At 37.5% G+C, this 24,169-nt stretch overlaps 1 protein-coding gene across 7 annotated transcripts; it reads left to right on the top strand.

Moving 5' to 3' along the window:
- The first annotated feature begins 14,083 nt into the window (after positions 1-14,083).
- On the top strand, positions 14,084-22,590 carry LOC104438390 (histidine kinase 5). Of its 7 annotated transcripts, none has more exons than XM_039307938.1 (14): positions 14,084-14,224; positions 14,889-14,982; positions 16,103-16,986; positions 17,547-17,603; positions 17,801-18,028; positions 18,118-18,211; positions 18,309-18,515; positions 18,635-18,765; positions 19,136-19,185; positions 19,783-20,144; positions 20,271-20,374; positions 20,680-21,483; positions 21,757-21,930; positions 22,287-22,590. In XM_039307938.1, exons 3-14 carry the CDS (start codon positions 16,264-16,266, stop codon positions 22,407-22,409), a joined length of 3,057 nt encoding a protein of 1,018 aa, XP_039163872.1. In that variant the 5' UTR covers positions 14,084-14,224; positions 14,889-14,982; positions 16,103-16,263; the 3' UTR covers positions 22,410-22,590. The 7 variants fall into 7 exon arrangements, with proteins under 7 accessions (XP_039163872.1, XP_010049837.1, XP_018727192.1 ...); XM_010051535.2 differs by having other exon boundaries at positions 14,889-15,086; XM_018871647.2 differs by having other exon boundaries at positions 14,537-14,982.
- Positions 22,591-24,169: the final 1,579 nt, after the last annotated feature.

The raw sequence follows: 24,169 nt of genomic DNA, 5'->3' as shown, positions 1-24,169 counted from the left end.
GTTGATTTTTGCTATATAAGAACATCATTTTCCTTTCTAGAAATTTCCATCCCACAAATCCTAAATTCTCTTGTTTGCTAACACATTCAAACTGGAAAAATGTTAGAATGAGTGAGGTGCGGGGCAAGGGAATTTGGTTTTTCTCGATGTGAGGTTCTATTTAGATGCTTGCGTACCTGCAAAAATAAAGTTATGTGAGTAGTTATTAGGCCAAAAGCTATAAGTAAGCAAATTGGTATGATACATTCTTAAAAGTTTACTATCACGACACAAATATTTGATTATGCCCGTACATTATGAGCTTCTTTCATATTAAGCAAGATGGGTGGTGGATCGATCCGATGTACACAAAAGCTGCCCAAATATCACTTTTATAGCTAAATTGATAAAGAATGATGCCGTAAGAACATGCAAAAGCGATAAAGAAATATGCGGTGCTTATTTTAATATTTTAGTGCCTGCAAGACTTTATCTCTATTCCTAATTTGGTACGATATATTTATTGAGTACCTTCTAAGTGTTTTATGTTCAGGGATGTCCAAATCTAAATGATCAAAACGAAATAATTTAAGGATTTACTCAAGTTCAAAATTATCACTTTCATGGCTAAAGTGATAAGGAGGGATGCCGTCTGGCCGTGCAAAAGTCAAGAGGGACTTATGCCGTGCGTGAGGTCACGAGCGAATTTATCTTGAAGGTAAGTACGATTGGACAATTGAGCAGTCGGGAAAGATGGAATTTGCCAAGTTAAAACATCATATCGCTGATGAGTGCTGTACCATCGTGTGGCTATGGTGATTTTGCTTCTTTTTCTGATGTCATCATTAAGACTAGGAAAAGGTTTAAGAGACGAAATTACCTTCTTCTTTTTTCTTTTTTTTTTGGCCTTTTCGACGTTAACCTGTCGAGCTCATGATTACCTGGTAGAATCGAGAGCTTGGCGTTGCCGAGGAGCATGTCCGGAATCGTGCGGAATGGAGCAAGCATCGGATAGCAATTTTAAGGTGAGGAGGGAGCCGTGGAAGGTGGCGGTGGTGGTGATGTTGGTGGGGTACGGGGAATAACGAAGGGCATATTATTTGCTTCTGAACTCTTCCCACTCTCCTTTTTCCTACCGAATGTTTGCGCATTGATGGTGCGATCTATTGATTTGACGGGTAAATTTTTACCAATGGAAGGAACGAGCGACCAGAAGAATCACACGAGGGATTTTTATTTATTTATTTATGTAACATTCCCTTAATATTGAACATATTAAAATATACTCTATGACTAATTTTCACGGAGAAAAATTACTAGAAAAGTCCTGAATATATATTGTATTTGTATTAATTCAGCCACCCAGAGCATCGGTTAGACCGAGTCTGGCCTAGTCATTTCCCTATAAAGCGTCTGGAATGTTTCACCCAGCGGCTTCATCGCGGGGATCTTAGGTGGGTCCCTAACCCCTTGCGGGGCTTGGCCGGGATACCCAATGGGGATGTTATCCCATACTACTTCCTCTCACTTGCCTTTAAATGGCTTGTGAGGGGAAGTCCTCCCGGGATATCCAATTTCAGGAGGGAGCAGTTTAAGGACCTGCTCAGGTCCAACATATTAAAATATACTCTATGACTAATTTTCACGGAGAAAAATTACTAGAAAAGTCCCGAATATATATTGTATTTGTATTAATTCAGTCTTGATCTTTCGATTATTTATCAATTTAGTTATAAAACTTTTTTGTTGTACCAATTTAATCTTAAATATTTTGATAATTTGTCAATTTAATAATTTCAACCAACTTTGATTGGAAATTACTGATATGATGGTTTATAGTCAACTCTAACCATTGTAGGTGGCAAGTCCATTATTAATGTGAATAATTTTTCAATTTTTAACTATTTTCTAAATTTGTTTATTCTTTTATTCTTTTCTTTTTTCATTAACCCAAGACCAGTGACTCTTGCCTGGTTGATGTTGTAATGCTTGCCCAAACTGGGCGAGTGGTTTAAAAAAGGAAAAGAAATAAAAATAAAAATCTTTTAAAAATGTCTATGTTAGTTTCGGACATATCACATTGACACTAGACATTGACTAAACTACAGTGTGTATAATTTCCGATCAGAATTGTCTAGAATGACCAAATTAATAAATTATCAAAATATTTAGAACTAAAATGAAAAATCGTTAAAAGTTTTAGGACTAAATTAGTATAATTGAAATGTCCATGACTAAATTAACAAATCGTTAAAATATTGAAAACTAATTTGTCGTGATGAAAAGATTAATATTCTGAATTGACGTAAGTATAATATGTTTTAGACTTTGTAGTCATTTTCTCAATTTTCGTGAGATTATGTCATTGAATTCAATCACAACAAAAACCGTTTTCTCATTTTCTATGGCTTTGGTTGGATTCAATAAGACTTTTTCTCTTGCGTGTTTTGGGTGGGTCTCCTGGTCGGAAACCAAACGAACCGAAATGGGAAAGTCGAATCCCGTGTATTTTAGTCAAGTCTTTTGCCGTTTATGTTTCGAGCGGCTTCGGTTTTCATTTCATTATCTGATTTCATCGCAACTTCCATCGTGTTTCTGTCGTGAAAGTAGTACTCTTCGCCAGCTCTTACGAGTTTGTTCTAGTCATGAGTTCAAGAAATTAGCAAGAAAAAGGTAGGGAAAGAATAAAAAGGGGAAAACTGTCTTAGGTTGAATTGGAATTGACTAAATTAGGAATTGACTAAATTAGACAAGAATGAGTATACTTCGATTTAGTTTGATTTCACTGAAATTGTGTGTCCGGGTGATTTCCATTCACTTTATTCAGACAAATCGGTTTGATTCGGTTTGATTTTTTCATTCTTGTGTAATAATACATGGTTTGCCCATTAAATATCCAAATTCTTAACTGGGCTAGGCCCATGAAATATTTCCTTGGAGAAAGAAAACAATGGGGAGAGCGTTAATACCGTGACGTGTTAAATTGACAATAAGACATCGGCCTCTGTGGCCCAACATTAACATTAGCACAAGCCCGAGGGCCATTGTTAAGAAGCTCTTTCTGTTAGCCCAAGCCAAGATTTTAGAATCTGGAGACTGGTCCTTTCTATGGACATCATGGGCCGACATGACCGCCACTATTCGGCCGAGTTCCTTCGAGAAAGTTGTCTCGTGCGCCCGTCTCCTTCTCACATCCCGTGCCATGGATAGCTGGGGCGTCTCTCAACTTGGACGCCATAAGGCGGGCCTTGTAAATTTGTTGTGAGCTAAAGTCCTTGGCTATGATTGATCTATTGTGATTCGAGTTAATTTTTTGGTAGGTCCCATATGGAACCGCACAACTTATGATTCAAATCGCTCAATCTATGGTAGATCAAGTCTAGGCAAAAACAAGCCATTTAGTTAGGCAAAGAAAGGAAAATTTACATATTTTTCTTACTATCGACTTCAAATTTATATATATGTGCTATAAACTTGTTAGTACAGTCGCTATGAATTTGAATAAGTGAGGCACAACCATTATAAATGCTTAGAAATTATTGGATTTCATTCACATGATGAATACCTTTGAAATAAGCTTTCAATACAAACTTTTTTCTCATTGCCATGATCATTAAGCACTATTCTTAACTTACATGTGTCTTATTGTGGAAAAAAGTATGCCATGGTGTGCATCTTTTCAAGTTCATTATTATTTGGTACTCTTTACCTAATTATTTCTTTTAGAGGAAAATGCCACAACTTTATTTCGAGTCCCCCCAATCTTTTGTATGTTCAAAGCACTTGGAAAGGCAAAAGTCGCATCCCACTCTCACTTCTTTCTTCACATGCTCAGCCCTTATACTATAAGTTCAGACATCATGTCTGTACTGCTCATTAAAAGCAGCTAACCCACAAAGCTAACTGTCCATACCCATCTGTAAAGCGAATTGCAGAGCAATCAGCTTTTCCTCGAGTGGATTCATATGACTTTCTAATGTGGGTGTCGACGGTTCATTCGCAAACATCATTGCCTCGCCTTTTATGGATCATTATTTGTCCCAGGTAAGGAAGAATCTATCGGACCGAACGGCACATGCTCTCTCCCAATAGGCTTTTTCCCCTTCTTCTTCCCCACCCAAGTTCCTTTCTAAACAAATCAATGGGTGCATCATCCCTTGCTCTACGCTTCTCCTCTCTGTCCTGCCCTAATTTGACAAGCAGTTGCCCACTCTCTTTAAGCAAACTTTAGCCCTATTCATCTAGCTGTGTATCGGACAACCTGAATATAGAAGGCACGGCCAGTTTTCCTTTTTGAGGAGGAAGAAAAGGCTGCCATCAATCATGATTGATTGCGATTAGATTATGCAACAATGGCATGCTGATAATTAAGATGACACTGCTGAATAATAGCGACAATGAATCACCCAATCTCTCAGTGGGATGAGCTTTTGAAGTTTCTGTTATACCTAGGGAAAGTCGCGTTACCACCCTTTGCGTGTTACTAGGAAACGAAAGCGACCCGTGGAGTGATTGAAAGTGACTTGCATCTTATTTGTCCGGATCAATAATTAGCGTACCTTGTATTATATTGACACTAACGAGTTTCCAAAATAGAGGAGGCCGAGGTGGCCAAAAGAGGTAGATGGGAATGAGCAAGAAAACACGGAGTGATGTTACCCACTTCCCTCTTTGTATATCTTTTCTTTCTCGTCCCTTTCCGAAACAAGAACTGGCCGACGATTTTACTGTTGATGGGATGTGCACCTCAAGCCAGAGAAACAAATCTGTGGACTGGTTTTGGGCAATGAATGAATCTCGTCAAACCATATTCGACATAGGGGAGTGTCAAGGAGAATTGGTCAGTGGACCCTTATCTTATCCTACTATTAAACGGAATGCTGTTCGTATTTATGTAAGAGTAATGCAAATGAGATTTTGATTTACAGAATACATGAGGCCGGACCTAGATTCATTTTACTACGGTCGTGTACATGGTGGCGAAAAAGGGTATCGAACTCTAAAGTTTGAAACACTAGTCTTCCTGTCACGTGGTTGATTTGGAAGCTCGTGATGAAATTGCACGAACAACAAACCGTATGATCGAAGAAGGCAAAGGGAGATCATACTGCTTGGCATGTAGAACGTTGCAAGAAGGTAGGAGCGGGGTTAGCGAGGTTCTAGTGGACCAAGCAAGATCAAGAAGGATCTTCAACCCTAAGGAAATGGGAACGAGGTGCATACTACCGCGAACGAGTAAGTGCAGAAGGCGGCCAATCACCGATTCATCGTGAGTAGGCGAGAAGCTGACATTAGAATGCACAGTCGAAGGCACTAATTAAAACCTACGTCGAGAAGAGAGATGGAGAGGACTCGAGTGGGGGCGATGTTGGGTCCATTCGCATTTTGTCACCAAGCTGTCCCTTTGGTGCTTCCGGTGTTTCTGGCAGTGATGTTGGGTCTTTGATTTTTGTGGGTTAAATCAATCCTCCGATCTAAGTGTCTCTCTTCAGTGCATCTATGCGTGTACGGAACGTTTCCTTGGTTCCACTTTAGCAACAGGATTGTCCAACCATGGCGAATCAATAGTATATTAAAGGAACTTTTGGCTATTTTTCCCTCCATCAGCACTTGGTACATGGTGGCTATATGTACAAAACCTAACTTAAAGGAAAGCTCTAAAGAGCATAAGTATATTGATGAATCCCATTTTCCAATTTGTACCGTCTGGGCAAATTGCGATAAGGGTTCTTGTATAAATTATGATGTATAGATGAAGCTAAAACATAGCTATTCTTTCTAAATATGGTTTGTGGTCTACATGCTAGATGGAGATCTTGATCCATCTTATCTAGTATGGGAAGATGTAAGCAGAAACATACATTTGGTCTCCCTTTATTATAGTACCTTGCGAAAACGCACTTATTACGACAAAGAGTAGCTAATCACGTAAAAGGGTATACACAAACATGTCTCAGCGGCACATTATTTAATCTAACATATGTTAAATACTGTGCCGATCCCTTTCCACCTACTTACTGCTTTTGAGAAAGCTATCCCAGATAAGAGGAAACTCATCCAACCATGTTATTATCATCCTTTTTCACATTTTGAGAAGTCAAGGGATTAATTGCCGACGCACACCTGCTTATAAATCAGTATTTACTTCTTAACAAAAGAAAAAAAAGTTGTATTTATAAAATTAGCTTATGAATGCATAAAACTGGTATTTGAACACCCAAGAATTAGAATTTCCCATGTCACTTGTGGCCAGTTAACCACGAAGAAAAGAAAACAGGAATAAATCGTACCATGTGCAGTCCACTTCCATATCTCGTAAAAATGGCCACAGGGGCGGGTCCAAAAAAAGAGTTTCAAAAAAGAAAGAGAAAAGAGAGCCAATGAAAAGATCAATCATAATTCTGGACCTGGTCACGCTTTACTACTCTCTCATCATGAAAGCACGTAGTCCTTTTGTTGACCACATGAGAAATGATGAATAATATACCTCATTACAAATACACTGATTCGTTTCGTTGACCTCCATATATTACAATAAATGTGGATATATATAGGTTGTCCATTGAAATAAGAAGATTTCTTTTTCTTTTTCTTTTTTAAATTTGTAATGCATAGTTTTCTTGTTTTATAGTATCAACTATCAACTAAGGATTTATTTGATATAAGTGAATTTTAATTGCTAAAAAATCGAGCGTTGAGTTTTAAACGTAGAAAATAGAGGAATCAAATTATTTGATGACAATTGAATAGTAACAGCTAAATTTCATTGATTTCCTACCAAAGATATTAACGATAATCATCGGTAGGTTTTAGCGGCTTTGAAAATCGAAATAATTCTTCACGGGACATTTTTCTATTCTTGAAAAGTGAAAGGGGAAAAAGGAAGTAATTACAACATTCCCATGCATTGAGTTTGGGTTTTGATGATTGAAGGATGATGATTGGAATGAGCTGTCCCAAGAAAGGCGCCAAGCGATGGTGGCGCAATCTGGACCCACCATCAAATTCTGCCCCCGCCGACCCGGAAATTTCTTTCCTATTCGTGTCATATATAGCCAGCGTCTTTGGACACTCCCTAACCCAACTTCTTACATCAATCTAAAGGAGAATCCAATATCATTAGCAAAACAAGTTAGATTTTAACATATTTAGAATTAACTTTTGAGATGAGAGAAGCCTAATATCACTCAATATATAATATAAGAGTTGGAAACTTTGAATTTAAATCTTATTAGACTCCATTTGCTTTCTTAATTAAATATATTCAATACTTAGTACTGGACAAAAAAATCAAATTAAATGTGAGTGAGAGTATTAGAATAATAATAAATCACGTTTTCATTTGACAGTTTAAACTTTTAGAATAATTAATAGTGATTTTAAACAATCTTACATTTAATTTGACTTAGGTAATATTTCTTTATCGAAATCACGTATGAGGATTTAGTCATTGTCGTTTCCATTGGTTGTTTAGGCAAAATGCTACTCTTGGATGCTGCAAATTTAGCCCATAGATTCACCAGCGCATCGCGTCATCTCGATGAATCATTTGATGCCAAGTGCGGGGAATTGCATCCGAAATAAGAAATAGGGACGCTTGGTTGATAGTGAACCGGGTACCCTCTTGGAAAAGGGACTTAAATGCACACCCATATACAAACATATGATATTATATTATATAGTTTTGGGCAATTATATGGAGTACATGTGTAGGCATAGAATAAGGAGCAATAGGGTTTGGAGACGCAGCTGTGCTCGATAGATTCCCGCCACTTAAAACTTTCGTGTGCTTTTCCAACGGAAGTAAAGAGGAGATCCCGATTCCTATATAAGCCATTTGACGCACTGTAAAGCTCAATTTGGGGCTAATTTCTTATGATGCGGTCAATTTCCTAGATCATATAGAGGGAGTCCATTGAAGCTGTCCCTATCGAACAGCTAGCGAAAAGGGGGGGCTGCATCACACTCACCGATGATACTTAAGCCCTACAAAACCGTGGATTAGGGAAAGCTGTCTGCCTAATCAGATCCACCTCTCGCCAATCGCCATCGCTGAAATTAATTAAAAGTTACCCAAGAATAAAAATTCAATTTTCTATCTGCCCATCTTTCTGTCTCTTCGATCCAAGCCATTGTTTATGTGGGGTAAGAAGGAGAGGCTTTTACTTTAAAGTGGTCACTCGAGGGTTTGCTCCATCCACCATGTGTTGGATGCGCAACGTGGGGGATAATAAAATATTAAATAAGAGTGATTAAAAGTAAAGAGCTTTCTGGTCATGAGGAATCCCAAATGCAAAGCCCGACGAAAGCGTTGCCCTTAAAATATTGCGTCTTTCTACACGATAATCTATTGTATTAAAGTTAGAGAAGTTGGTTATCATTAGGATCGGCTCTCTAATATTTTGTACTAGCCACAACTTATGTCCGCCTAATTAGCTATCTGAATTTGAAGTTATGAGCTTTTCCTAGTCTGCATCTAGAGGAAAATTGCCTTAAAAAATCGTAAACCTATCGTATTGTGACTTAGTTAATGCCAAGTTTGTTGACGATTTACCGATATAGTTATTCCAATCAAGTATGGCTAGAAATCGCCAATGTGGACGTTGGCCATCCTACGTGGCATAATTGGTATTGATGTAGATAATTTTTGTAATTTTTTTTTAAATTATCTGAATTTTTTTCCTTTCATTTTTCATTTTGCCCTATTTCCCTCCACCAGTTGCCAAAATGTCCTCATGAGGGCTAGCAAGGGTCGCCCTCACCAGATCAAGCAAGGGCAAGCCTCACCTTGGCGAAGGTGTTCTTGTCCTCGTCGAAGGTTGGTGTCCAATGGAGGCAAAAAAGGAAAAAAAAAAAGAAAAAAAGGAAAAAAATATATATACCGGCTGTGCTATATAGGATGACGATGTCAACGGGGTTGTCATATTAATAATTCCAGCCAAAATTAGCCAAAAGAGCTACATTGGTAAATTATTAATAGGTTCAGGACTACATTAACAAATTGTGAAAAAGGTTTAGGATTATATCAACACAATTAAAAAGTTTAGAATTGAATTGACCACTCGTATAATATATTTAATGATTTTTTGTATAATTATCCCCGATATTTGTACAAATGGATGCCAAATATAGGGAAGACAATATGAAAAAACAAGAATTCAGATTACACGTCAATTTTTGGTGAGTTGTGTGGTCTACCTTCACATGACATAATTGCATAATTGTGATCAGTTGTAGCATTGAAAGAGCATTGGGTTTAGGCCATGTTTGGTAATTAGCCAAATAGTACCAAATTCTATTTTTTTTATTCCTTGAAAAAAAAATCCGTTTGGTAACTTTTTTATTCTCAGGAGTAGATTTGGAACATGATCAAGAAATTAAAAAAAAAAGAAGAAGTTATTTCTTTATTCCCGAGAACAACTTTAGAATTAAATCTATTTTTTCCCTCTTTTCTATTCTTCTTTTCCAAAGGAAGAAGGAGAAGAAGAAAATGAAAAAGAAGAAAATAATAAAATTATTAAAAAAATAAAAAAATTCTAAATTGTAAAAGAATTTGAGATCTTACCAAACACATTTCTATCATGAGAATATAAATTTTGGACAGTTCCAAATGTCTTCAAATACTCATAGACTTATCTAGGAAATAGAATAAAAAAATCATTTCTAAATATAAATTGTTCTTGAAAATAAAATAATTACTAAATAATCTCTTTGTCTCCAACTAAAGTCAAGCCTCATTGATGTGAGCCGTCACATTTGACCTATCGTGCAACTCGCTTCTAGTGTACAAAAGACGGCCTTGCTAGCTATGAGATGACATCGTCTAGTCGGCCTTTCCTTCGTTTGGCAACATTGATGTATACTAACCATTAGCATCAATGCAACATATGCAGTCCCCATCTCTTTCATTAAACAAAATGGTTACGATACCCTTATCCTCGATTTGCGTTTATATGTCAATTTAGTCTCTTTCCTTAGAGTTGACCCCATTCATGTCGATTGTTGAAGCATCAGAAAAATAACATTGTCTGAGCCAAACGTACTTCCTATTATTTTCCATGTTTTTTTAAATCTTATTTATGCACGATGAATACGTTTACGAGGACAATTAGAAGCGTGGTACATACATACAGAAGTTCAGTCTGTTACTTCTCAATGATTGGTGCTTCTCGATGGTTGTTTGAACATCTATGTCATTTAAAAAACAGTAGAATTTCATCGAGAACGGCTGATCGGGACCTGTCCAACTCGTGCTGCTTTGCCACGTCAATTCTCGAGTGTTTAGTGCGTCTCCATCATAAGGGCGGGTCTTCTAAAAAAATCCATACCTACGTGTGAGCTCAATTCACATGCACTATCGGATCTGGTGAATTTCATATGAAGTCCACTTGTTATAATGGGATGTGTGAATTAGATTCACATGCACGGAGAACATTCAAGAATTTATCCTCCTCTATTGCATTGCCTTACAAGTTCTTTCCATGCAGTGTGCTGTTCAGCCAACCTACTTCAATTGGTCAAATATGTAAATGTAGCAATTAAATATACCACAGAGTACTTTCTTCACAGGTTTACATGCCATTGAATACATAATTCATTCACCGCAACTTATTTGACTTGTAATATCTCTAATCCCATTCAGTTGGGTTTAGTATGCTAAATCAATGAGGGTCATGCGACATAGACATTCGGCTAACTTTAGACATAAGTTGACAATTAGACACATTGATAATAGTAAGTATTGACGATTGAGAAATGACACGAATTGAAAGTACATTATTAGGTTGCATCTCACATCATTAAATTGACATCTTTTAAGAAGATGATTTTTTTTAGGCCTTTGTTTGAAATTTTCCCTTAATAATATTGGGTCACAACTCTTATCATTAAATTGGCATTGTCATTTTTAATTTAATTTTCTTTTTGAATAATTATACTTATGGAATCTCTTTGTGGCTTATAATTCTTTTTCTTAAGGACATACCGCCAATAACTTAATCACAAAAGAACTCTGTATAATCATATTGTAAATTATGTTTGCACCTTTTATTGGTATATACATAGATGATTGACTCGTGATACATTCGTGATATATATTAAGTTCACATCTCTAGCTTTCAAGCTACTTGCCCACTAAACTAGTTCCACTTGTGTACTAGTCAACTTCCTAGCTTCAATGCCAAGTTAGAGCTTGATTGAGTTGTTTAACCTCACGTTTGCAAAGTAGATTTAAATAATCCACTCTAGTTCGATTTAAGTAAATGCATGTACAAGCTACATATGGTCGGTGGAGAACTATAAATTTGAAGCGTGAGACAATACTTTAATTCTATTATTATAATTCTTTCAAGCATATTAGTTTGTTCAAAAAAATTCTAGTGAATGCCGAAGAAAACTTTGGAACCTAAGGTAGGCGGCATGTTAAATAGTTTGTGAGATTGTGGAACTTAAGCATATATTAATCCGTGCTTTGATGTAATGGTTTAAATTTCTAGGACAATTAACAGCAATCTCACAAATTATACATAGGATTAAATTTAGAGGTTTAGAGTTCAAATCTTTTTTGTACCTTTTGTTTGCCTCCTATATATATATTTTATGTGTTAGTCTTAGGTCAAAATCCAGTTTACATGTGAGGGAAAGCGTTAAAATATTTACATATTAAACAACACTTTAATCCAATAGATTAAATTCCTAGAATAGTTAGCTGTGATCCAACATAATTTTACTCGAGATCATGGGGAGTCCCTGGGTCATGTGTTGCACATATAATATATTCAAGTTTTATATTGGGTGGAGCTTAAGTCAATTATTGATCGTTGATAAGTTGTCCCGTCAGGTTGAGTTTGAATTGCCATTAAATAATGGTCCTAGTACGAATTCAAACAAAGATAAGTTTCCAATGATTACTTGGAATGGTTTAGTTAGCATTAAATAATGAAAACGTACGAACTACCACGACTTAAGTCAACTAACCCATATCATCTTATTAAGCAAAGGAATATGACACATATCATTCTCTCGATTTTTCTCATCCATTGCAATTGCATCTTCTTAAATGTTATTTCGGTCCTCTTAATTTTGGAATCGGCTCCTTTTCCTCTTAACCTTCACTATTAAACTCTATCTACCCTAAGTTTTGTCACTATCAAAAAATTTCACCTCGTTTAAACATCTATCTTTTGTAAAAAAAAAATGTATTTTAAATTCTATTTTCGAGTTTGTTAGTTGTATATAAAATGAAAAATGCTGTAAAGTGTCTCTAGAATACTCATTAAACCTTATTTATAGGTTCATATTTTTCTCGTAACAAACATGCAACTTAACTAATTCTATTGAAAGTCATTCTTCTAAGAATTACAATATATATATAGACATTAATTATATGAACTTATTTCATGTCAATAGGCTACAAGTAACTGATTCCGCTAGATTTTGGCATGTCTTTGATCCCACATCACTCGAATTTGATTTTTGCATTGGTAGATAAGTATAGCACAGCTTCAAGTAGCATCATGTGTTTTCAAACCGTCCAAGCACTAATGAACTGCGACCAAAGAGAATAATATCATAGTCATAACAAAAGCCCAATCTTGATTGCATGCTCTCAGCGCCAAGCAACACTAATATCGACACGCGATATGACACGATACGATACGACACGACATATTAATATGTCGTTTGTCAAAATAGAAAATTATGATATGTTGGGACGTGTTATATATTAAATGTATTTTTATATATACATGATAAATTATCATTTTAATGATTATTTTAATCAAATTAATTTAATTCAAATTCATAATAAATAATAAAAAAGAGCCTAGAATGAATTTACATTAAAAAATTAATCCATAATTTGTTAATATTATCAATTGTTTCAATTTGACAAATTCAGCTTCATTCTAATTATTCATAAAACTTGGAACAAAAAAAAGACAAGCAATTTACATTTTGAACTCTCATGTCAGAGTGTGTCAAACAAGAAGAAAAAAATAAATTTGGAGGTGAATTGTGTGTCATGGAAAGTGAGAGTTGGTAAAGAAGAGCAAGTTAGTTTTTTTTTCTCCATTTATTATTTTTAATTTTCTTACATATTTACATTTTGACTTTTTATATATTGAAATTTTTAAAGATTGACCTTGTGTGTGTCATAATCACATGTCAGAATTTTGAACTTGCATATCAAAATTGCTGAAATGTATATTAGAGAGTGTTGAGAGAGTTGACTAGGTATTGAATCTTTTAACAAGTATTAATCGAGTATCAAAGAGTATTGAAGAGTGTTGGAGAGTGTCAGATACAACATGAAAGCTCTTGAAGAGTGTCAGTGTAGAGTAGACCTGTCAAAAGGGTAAGTTGGGTAGGATCGAAAATGGTCTGACCAAAATAGATCTATTTTACTCACTTTGATCCGTTTTTTCATGTAATTCAAATTTAGTGACTTGACTTGACTTGTACTCATTCCATACCTTATCTTATTCATATTATTAAAATACTTTCATTTCTAACCCAATCTAGCATAACTCATGTTGAAACTATGGTGAGAGTGTGAAGTGAGTAAGTGCAAGATCAAGTAAAGGCAAGAGAAAACAAAGAGAAAATCTTAGAAGTGGATTAGGCTTAAATAGCTAGTAAACTTATTTATGACAATTTAACACCCATATTATATTTGAACTCACTTATCACCTGTTTTATGAATATGACTAACTCATATATTAACTCAGTTCATCATGTATAAGTTACAAAATGGCTTTGTGACCCATTTTGATAAATCTACCTCAGCAATATTATGGGTAAAGTAGGGAGGTTGTGTTTTAGATATATTTCTGATGACACATCGTCCGAATCTAAACAACCGCTGCTGGTAGTTTATCAACTGTCATACCACGTCATTCACCATTTTCCCAATTACATCTTGCTTAACCATGGTCCATGATTAACTCAAGCTCAACCAGCAGTTAAAGTAATTACCTTTTTTTTTTTTTTTTTTATATCTGTTTTTTTGGCTAAAGGTCACCTAAAATTTAATTCATGTTCACGGCTAGTCGCCTATAAATAAGATCCTTTCACCACCTTTCCGCTGCTTTCCTCAAATGTAGGATTCACTCCTCCCACGAAACTCTCTCCAAAAAGCAAAAACAAAAGAAAACAAGGTGCAGAGAATCAGCACAGCAGCAGTGTCAACCTCACTCGTCCACCCCCGCGCCGTTCGCGTACGCGCCGCCCCAACACGTCCGCCTTGGTAATGGCGGAGGGGCTTCTTTAAATAACACTCCTCAATAACTCTCTCTCTCTCTCTCTCTCTCTCTCCGCGTCTCTGCCGCTCTCTGTCTATCCCTGCATCATCAAGAAACAAAGAAAGAAAAAAGAGGAAAAATCTGAGTGACCGGGGCGGTTGAATCCTGTTCTCGTTAGAACTGAAATCAAGAAAAACAGAGTGTTTGCGAATGAAGGAACATGGGGGAGGCTACGTCAATCTGTGTGGGTGGAGATTTTGAAGTTGCCTCTCATTTTATTTATTTATTTATTTTGTTTCTTTTATTGCTGGTAACAGAAGAAAGCTGAGACGAAACGAACCAAGAGACGCCAAAGAGGTGTAGCGAAGGAACGTGATTTAAAATATAAAGCTTGACCCTGTTTTTATTATGGAAGCTTGGTAACAAGAACCGTCCAAGAATTCTCTAATATTTTTGACCTCCGAGCGCACATGGCTTCTTGGGCTTCCCCTCTCTCTGCTTTCATTGTTTTTTCCCCTCCTCTTCTGGTTTTCTTTTTTCCCCTCACATGCTCTCCTCCTCCTTCCATCTCTCTCTCTCTCTCTCTCTCTAAAAGTTCATTGCTCCACTCATAATTTTAGTTATTCATTTTCGATGCATTTGATTATTCTTGAACTGGGCACGTTTCAGATCTAAGGTGCAAGGCTTTTTCGCTGATTCCAACCTCAATTCTCACTTGGGAGGCGGTTTCTTTGGCGGAAGGCTCAAACTCCATTGCGGAAAGGTCCGCTTCTTGATACGCCCTCCTGCTGCATTCTGTCATTTTCTCATTTCTGAATTTTGGGGAGCAAGTCATGATGCTGAATCAAGCAATGATGGAGCCGGTTGGTGAGTAGTGACCCATTTGACTTTTGCCCATCTTTTCAGTCGTTTGGCAGATCAATGTCAGCTTGATTTCGCCCTCAGTTTGTCAATTTGCATGATCTGGTTTAAGTTCGTTACTTGTCAATGAATTTGCTCAGCATATTGCTTCTGTCAGTATCTTCCTTTAGTCAGCATAAGGGATGGGATCAAAAGATGAATTCCTTTTCAAGCCGTGTCTAAACAAGATTACTCTTCTGTTGGTGTAAAAATTACATAACGTGCTTCCTCGTTTATTTTCCCAGGCACAAGTCTGATTTTGCTCGAACAGGCCATTTTTGACAATCTGTTTGTGTCATTATTGAAATCCAAATATCTGTAGCTCAGTCATCAAGTAATAACAGACAAGGCATCTGGTGTTGGTGCCAGTATCCTTCATCTCTGTAGTTCCGGGAAACTTTTTAGATATAACCATATATATTCCTTGCCTGATATGCTGCCATGAAGAGAACAGAAGAAAATTATGAACAGGGTTTGCCTTCAAAAAAATTGTGGATTGGGTCTCATTTGATTTTACAGATTCCTACTGTGCATCATGCGAAGCAGTCCTACGGCACTGCTTTTCTCAAGGAAATTTGGCTGTGTATCGGGAGCTTCAGTACTGGATAATTCTATCTATTCATCCAGGGGTTCTCAATGAGAATGTTCAGACAGAAGAGACTATGTCGGGCTCTAAGCTTTTCGAAGTAGGATAAAATGACATGCTTTTTATCCCACAATGAGGAAACAGAAGCTTTTATAGTGTTCACCACCTTGTCGCGCATGAATTTGTCTTGGACCTCGGAGTAGATATGTCAAGGTTGATATTAGGACCGGGAGAGCTATTGTCAAATATAAGATACCAGTTTTGAACTAAGATTAGTTCTGCATAATGTTCTCTTTTTGTATTTCCCTATCAGAATATAACATAGTTTCCTTTAGTTTTTTGCTATTCTAGAGCCAAATTCGTCACTTATATTTTTCAACTCATGCTTGTCTTGCAGGTCAATTGACCCTTCTTTGCCCCTTACCCTGGTTTTAAATTTATTCAACAATATTGCTGACCTAGTTAAATGTAAAAGCTGCATTGAACTGGATGCATAGACTGAAGCAAGGTATTCAAGCTCAAATGTCGGTGACATTTTGAACTCACACGTGAAGAGCCATGATGGTGTGTGAGATGGAAAAAGATCCTATTGAAGATATGGACATCGAAGCTCTGCCTTCGATGTGGCCTGAAGATATTGATAATGATGCTGGAAAGCAGTTCAACATCGAAAATCCTGGAGGAGATGAAGATATGTTGAAGGAGGTCACGATTCCAGAGGAGCCGAACATAGTTGATATTAAGCGGCTTTTAGAGCTAACCAACTATACAGACCAGGGTGCTTCTCAGTTGGCGTACCTTGTAAAGCACTGGGAGTACAGGCAGGCCAATGCAGTACGCCTTCTAAAAGAGGAACTTGACATCCTGAGCAGACAGAGGCAGGAGGTTGAGCTGAAGAAATTGGAGATACTTGAGGAGCATCGTTTTGAGGGAGAACGATATGGTGGTGACAAGCGCCCAATATCTATACTCGATGATGCCTTCGATATTTGGCAAGATGTTCCTCGAAGGAAAAGTGATGTAGTTATCCAAAATAAGAGGGTTGAGATTGATGCTGAGTACGATACTGTCATTTACTGGAAGCAGCGCGCCATGCACTTAGAGAAATTGTTGGAGGCAAGTATCCACAGAGAGCAGGCGCTCATGGAAAAATTGCAGGAAAGCATAAACAATCTGGAAAAGCAGTCCTCTCCTGTGGAAGAGCTGTCTCAGATCCTAAAAAGAGCTGACAACTTTTTGCATTTTATACTTCAGAATGCACCTGTTGTGATTGGACACCAGGTGAGAAAAGAATTGCTTCTGCTTCATGACTCACAAAGATGCCTTTGTGCTGGAATTGTGCTACATCCTCAGGCTAGAGTTTGTTTCTTGTTTTGCTAGGCAAAGAATACAAGCACCAAGAGCGCATGGGTTATGCTTGAATTATATTACATCCTCAAGTAGATTGTTCACAGAAGCTAGTGGTGTTAGCCATGAATACTTAAAGCTAGAGTAGTAGCTGTGTAGTTTTGTATCCTCATTCTTTAACCAAGCTGGCATATTTCTTCAGTGCATTTTAGGAATGGACTGGTGCTTGTTTGACTAATTGTAGCATGAAAATATGCACGAGTGATGAAGAGATATCTTACACCCACATATATGCAAGGAGAAAGAATATCAAGATCTCACATTCCAAAAAAACCTGAGACTGTTTTATCTTTTTAAGATGGGTCAATTTGTAAAGAAGTTTAGTGTATTCTGCTTGTTTTGCTTCCATTTTTTTTCCATTAACTTCAGTTGGTTACTCACGAAGGATGTTCCAGGATACTTAGTCTCTGTCTCTGCTTTGCCTTTCTTTCCAGGACAAGGAGCTGCGATATCGCTTCATCTACAATCCTTATCCTACTTTGAATGAGGAGGTGAGATCATTTCAATGAAGTACTTATTTCATTAAATTGCAGCAAATTTCTCTCTTTGCAAGTATCTGGTATCGGTTAATCTATGTAACTGACTAGTCAAGAATTTAGTACTTGCAATCTATTTTTCTGTACTTCTTATCATTTCATTGATTTCCGAAGAGCAAACAAGAAGTCTCAAGTTGTCAGATGTATTTCAGGACGTTATAGGGAAAACAGACATCGATATCTTCACTGGTGCTGGTGTGAAGGAGTCTCAAGAATTTAAGAGGGAAGTGCTGGAGAAAGGTTTACCTGCAAAGAGAGAAATCACATTCGATACAGAATTATTTGGTGCAAAGACGTTTCTGATACACGTCGCACCTGTCTTTAGCAAGACTGGGGAAACAATTGGAATTAACTACATGGGAATGGATGTCACTGATCAGGTGAGTTAGGTAGGGTTTCCTCATTGATTTATAATAGGTCTTTTTACAATCAATAGGAAATGGTGAGAGTGCTTCTGATTTTTTGTTAGGTAAGAATAAGAGAGAAAATGGCAAAACTTCGAGAAGAGATGGCGGTACGGAATGCCAAGGAAACCGAGATGAATAAAACCATGTATATAACAGGTTAAATTACTTTATTCACTTCTGATTGTTTCAGGCGGTTTTAAATAGCTTCGGCATTATCCATGTTCCAATACTTCTGAACCCGTTAATCTTGCAGAGGAGACGATGCGAGCGAAACAAATGCTAGCAACAATGTCACATGAGATAAGGTCTCCCCTTGCTGGGGTTGTTAGCATGGCCGAGATTCTTGCACAAACTAGACTTGATCATGAGCAGCGGCAATTGTTAGATGTCATGCTTTCTTCGGGAGATTTGGTCCTTCAACTAATAAATGACATTCTTGACCTTTCGAAGGTTGAGTCAGGTATGGCATCAATCTTGTATATGTAAAGGAATAGTAGTGTTTCATTCTCACCATCGTCAGACTTTCCTCCTCATAGCTGAAAGAAGCCATACAAACATGTTCCGTTCATTCTTGCATAGGGGTAATGAAGCTGGAAGCTACAAAATTCCGGCCGAGGGAGGTAGTAAAGCACGTGCTGCAGACTGCTGCGGCATCATTACGGAAGATATTAACATTGGAAGGACATGTAGCAGATGATGTTCCTATTGAGGTCAGTCTGTTAAAATCATAATATATTGTCTTCCTCCATTCTGTTTCTCTCTTGCTTATGTTTGGATGCTACATCTCTCCCGACACTTCACATAATTTGTTTATTTCTGCTTGACCATAATCTAAGTTCTTTGGTCCTATTTAACTTGTTCGATAGGTGAAATCTGTCATTTGATTCTTTTCATACCGTGTCAATGTGGGTTATCATTTCTGGATGCTAGATGAGCTGTTCGTTGAAGTCATTGTGATGGTTCAGTTGATGGAAAGATTTGCATTTTTTTTCTTAAACTAATGTTGCTGAAGAATGGGGTCATCACTAATTCATACTGGCTGTCAAATTGATTAATCCAAGTATTCTCCAACTTTTTCAGGTCATCGGAGATGTTCTAAGAATTAGACAAATTCTCACCAACTTGATCAGGTACCAGTTGTACTGTCTTGCTACTGTTATTCTAGATAGGTAGCTCTATTTTTCTGGTAAAAGCAATATTATGTAAATAGTGTGAAGGCCTAGAGGAAATGTAGGTTAGAGAGGTGGATTACCAATCATTCTAGCATACTGTCAAGGCATTCTTTCTTGTTAAGCATTTTCCTGAAGTTCCATCTCCCATGACTGCATATCTAAAGAAACTTCTCTAAGGCAGTGAGCTCTTTCAGCTTATTTTTTTTGCTCGGCATGTTGTATCCCTATTATATTTCAGCACTCATGATAGATTTGATGATTGGGAGACAAGTTCCAGAGAGTCACATGCCAAGCAGCACATGTTGATACGATTCATTAAATATTCAGAGCTCAATTCTGTACATTGTATCTGAAGAAGATTTCACTTAGCACGCATTCAAAGAAATGACTTGGTTAGAAGGGAGGTGTGACTGCCATTGTGAAAAATGGGATGATCCCAGTAAACTTGGAGATGATGTCAAAGACTTTGATTTTAATATGTGCTGCATAGATGCTTAAAATAAATATAGTTTATGCAATTTATAGCGGCCTTACACTTTCCATTATCTGCTACAGCAATGCCATCAAATTTACACATGAAGGGAAGGTTGGCATAAATCTATATGTGGTTCCAGAACCATCTGTCGAGAAAACAGAAGAATGTCCTCAGAAGTCACAAGCAGATCAGTCAACCCCACGGGAGAACAGGGGGAAGGAAGAGAAAAGCTCTTTAGTGTGTCAAGCAAGTTGTGACCAACAACCTGTTCAAGTGAAGAGCCAGAATGGCCATTTATGCCAAAATCATGCTCTGCATGATAATACTCGAATCATGTGTGAAAGCGAAGAATCTGCAGATAGAGATAAGGTGGAAGAGCACACCCCCGAGACAACAGTATGGATCTGCTGTGATGTGTATGACACAGGAATTGGAATCCCAGGTTCCTGTTGAGCTGATTTATATTTCTAGCTTCTGTTATTATCAAATGCTTCAGGAATATCACTGATGTTCTATTTTATTCCTTTAACAAGTAATGCTGATCATAGCCTCTATTATCGTCTAACAGAGAATGCTTTGCCTACTTTATTTAAAAAGTACATGCAAGTCAGTGCTGATCATGCTCGAAAGTATGGTGGGACGGGACTTGGCCTAGCCATATGCAAACAACTGGTGAGTCCCTGAGCTATGCTTTTTTTTTTTTTAAATTAACTTTTGTGAAGATCCACAACTTGCTACAGAACAAAGAAAAACAGCTATCCCTGGTTTCTGCTTTTAGAAAATATAAAACATTTACCTTTCTGTCTGATGGAGAACCTCTAAAGGTATTTCAATCACTCCTTTTCATGAATTGCAACCAGTTACTGAGTAATATCTTCTAGCTAAATACCAGATTTCACTCAAATCTTGAGTTCAATCCCTCTTGCTACTGCTAGCTCCATAAGACCTCTCTCACAGGTTTCTTTGCATTTGCACAGGTTGAGTTAATGGGAGGCCGTCTCACTGTGTCTAGTCGGGAGCATGTTGGATCTACATTCACATTTGTGCTACCTTACAAGGTCTCACCAATATGTGATAACTCCGATGATTCCGACGATCTTGCAATTATGGCTAATCATGATTCTGCAGTTGACGACATCACCGATGGCTTTTTCCAATTCCAGCCACCCACTCTGGGTTCTCTCTTCTCCTCAAATGGTTCCAGCAGGACACAGAAACTATCATCACATAATGTTGGATACACTAGTATAAATAATCTCAATCGGGTTGCAGAGGATTCTTATGCATTTCCAACTAACAACCTCCGACTTAAAGAGTTAGCTTCACCTGAGGATGCCTGTTCTGCAGTTGATGCTGCTGAGACCTCGTCAGAAACAGCATGCTCAGTAAGTCCCAGTGTACATTATGAGTGCAAGGTTGATGTGAAGAACGGCAAAGTGAATCAACTGGGTACAGAATGTAGATCACAAATTTCAAGTTCAAATGTGTCTTGTCTTGAAGTGGAAAAAGGACAAGTAGATAAGCTTACCATAAGTGAACTCCCAAGGTCATGTCCCGAGTTGGAGAAATCTTGTGCAAGTTCAGAGAGCACGTCCAGCAGCATTGTGGAAGAACCAAAACCCAAACCAAAGCCTAAGATCCTTCTGGTGGAAGATAATAAGATCAATGTCATGGTGACCCAATCCATGATGAAGCAACTAGGTCATAGTATGGATGTTGTGAACAATGGAGTCGAAGCTGTGCATGCTGTTCAGCAAAGTACTTATGATCTCATTCTGATGGTAATACACAGATATTTGAACGTACCTTTTCTTTTGTGGCCTTAGCTTTCTACTGATGTTCATAATTTCTACTCATTTTCATTTCTGTGCTAAGACAAAAACATGCTCAGCTGATCACTTGGCATTCTGTATTTTGTCTACATGTGATCTACATTAGCTTTCTATTGCATCTCAACTTTTCCTGCTTATTCATAAAATGAGTCCATAACATGTCACTTGGTACTTGTTTTGTGATTTTGATCATGTCCTGGCAAATTCATACTTCTTTTTCAGGATGTCTGCATGCCTGTCATGAATGGCCTTCAAGCAACCAGAATAATCCGATCCTTTGAGGAGATGGGAAACTGGGATGCTGCAGTAAATGCTGGGATAGAGCTAGTCTCTTCAGACTTATCATGCAATGGTCACAGTTCTAGAGAATCAAAAGAACGAGTTCCCATTATTGCGGTTAGCACTTGCATCAGAGTTGCACTCGTGCATTTATTAGTGTCCTCCTGCTTTCCCTTTATATGATGCTTAATAATAGTGATATCAAAGCTCATCTAGATAGTACTCTTTTAACGGTTCCAATTAGAGGCATCGACTTGACTTAACTGCTAAAATGAGAGTTGATGAGCCCGCGAAAATCCTTCAATGATTTCTTGTGAAAAACTAGCTGAAAGTCTGCTATCTAAAGTGACAAATTGTATAAGTTATGAGAACATAACCAGTTCAGTACCAGATAACAGTATATCAAAGATATAGTGCAATTTGGGTTGATTTTGCTTGCTTCGCTGATTATGCAACTTTTTTTACATTGGCAGATGACAGCGAATGCATTGTCAGAGAGCGCAGATGAGTGTTTTGCAAATGGTATGGACTCATTTGTGTCAAAACCTGTCACTTTTCAGAAACTAAAACAGTGTCTCGAGCAGTACTTGATGTAATTCCCCTGTATAGTATCCCTCTGAATGTATGACTCACATGTAGGAAAGTTTTGTAATCAATGTAAATTATTCCTCGGCCAATTGTAGAGTAGAATCATTCCTTTCTTTTTTTTTTTCCCATTCCAAGAAAGATGGACAAGGGAACACATAGAACCATAAGTCCCATACTAGTCCATAATGAAGCCGGAGCATAGTGATTCGCAGTACACCTGAGAGAGAGAGAGAGAAAGAGAGAGAGAGGACGAAAATCTTTATTGATCATGGTGAACCAATATACTTTGTTGATCATGGTGAGCCAATATAATCTCTAGGAGCAGCATCGATAAACTTTCCTAGAAAAGGGTTTTGTATCCATCTTCCTCGAAGAACAGATAAGCATGCATTTTCTCCACTGGTTCATCAAATTGCGTTTGCACTGTGCAGCCCACTAGAGGATATTCCCACTATAAGTGCCAAAACCAAAACATGCATAGGTTTGAGGAAGAAGTAGAGGGTTCTCACGTAAATTGGAAGTGAAATATACCTGTTTCAACCTTCAAGTTACTGGAATTGATTCAAGGATATTAGCACTGAACAAAGAGAATATCAAAATTTCTTCATAAGACGAGATTTTGACAATATGATGAGACAAAGATGGCCTCTTCTAATTAACTATAGTGGGAAAACTGCTATTCAAGCAGGAGTTACTACGAGAAACACTAGCCATCTCCGCAATACTCTACAACGCTCCACACTCGGGGAAGGCTTTCAAGTAAAATTTCTTTCCTTCTCTTGATCAAGATATTTTTCTCCCACACGATTATCCTTCATTCATCTCTCAAGGCAGTGTCCTATCCACATCCAATGAAGCATTCCTAGTGCTCCACATTGCAACCGTAAAGCTCAACAATCAATACTGTCATCCAGTCCTTCGTTCCTCATTACTTGAAAGGTATAAAAAAGACAAAATAAGAGAGAAGTGATGCTGGAAAAATCACAAGGGTGGTGCATATTAAGTACTTATCCATATTCATATTGGTGAGAAGCACAGGCATTTCCAGACACTTGAAGTGAAAATTGTTCGATTTTTTAGCCAATTGGTACTTCAACCCTTGAAAAACTTAATACCCTCGTGCACAACTTTTGACAAGTCCTCCATCATGACAGTTAGCTGTTTATCCTAGAGTAAGACGAGACTATAATCAAATTGAAAGAGTTAGATGCTGCAGACGCAAGGATACGTTAGAACCTGCTACTTCTTAACACATTCATCTTTAACTACTGTAGTCTGAGTTGCCTTGCACAGCCTGTTTTAGGATAGGATGTCTGATTAGTCAGAGTAGGTGCACTATTAATTTCTATATGATGTATAGACACATTTTTTTCTCCATGTTCGTGAAGTCTTGTCCCTTCAAAGCTTCTTAGGCCATAAGGATTTATGAACTGCATCAAAGGCTAACGGGAAATGCGAGTGTTGTACTTAATTAGTACGTCCATGGGGTGCGATGAGAATGCACCATTTTGATTTGATATGCTATGATGGAAAGACACCATTTGAAAGGGTATGAGGGAGTCATATAAAAGACTCCTGAAGACAACCGTTGAAAAGGGTGGGCAAAATGTACGCTTAGAAATTCCTCTTCTTTTCTTGTCCCATTTCCATCAAATAAAAAGAAGGCATTCCATTTCTTCTTTACAAGAACAATTGGCATTTACGTTGTGAAAATCGGATGTTTTCCTTATGACTACATTCAGACCAACGTGAAGTAATATTGTTTGTG

Source organism: Eucalyptus grandis, chromosome 3 (genome assembly GCF_016545825.1).
Source record: "Eucalyptus grandis isolate ANBG69807.140 chromosome 3, ASM1654582v1, whole genome shotgun sequence".
NCBI classification, from domain to species: Eukaryota; Viridiplantae; Streptophyta; class Magnoliopsida; order Myrtales; family Myrtaceae; genus Eucalyptus; species Eucalyptus grandis.
Note: the sequence above shows the minus strand (reverse complement) of the source record. Positions and strands in the feature narration are given on the sequence as shown.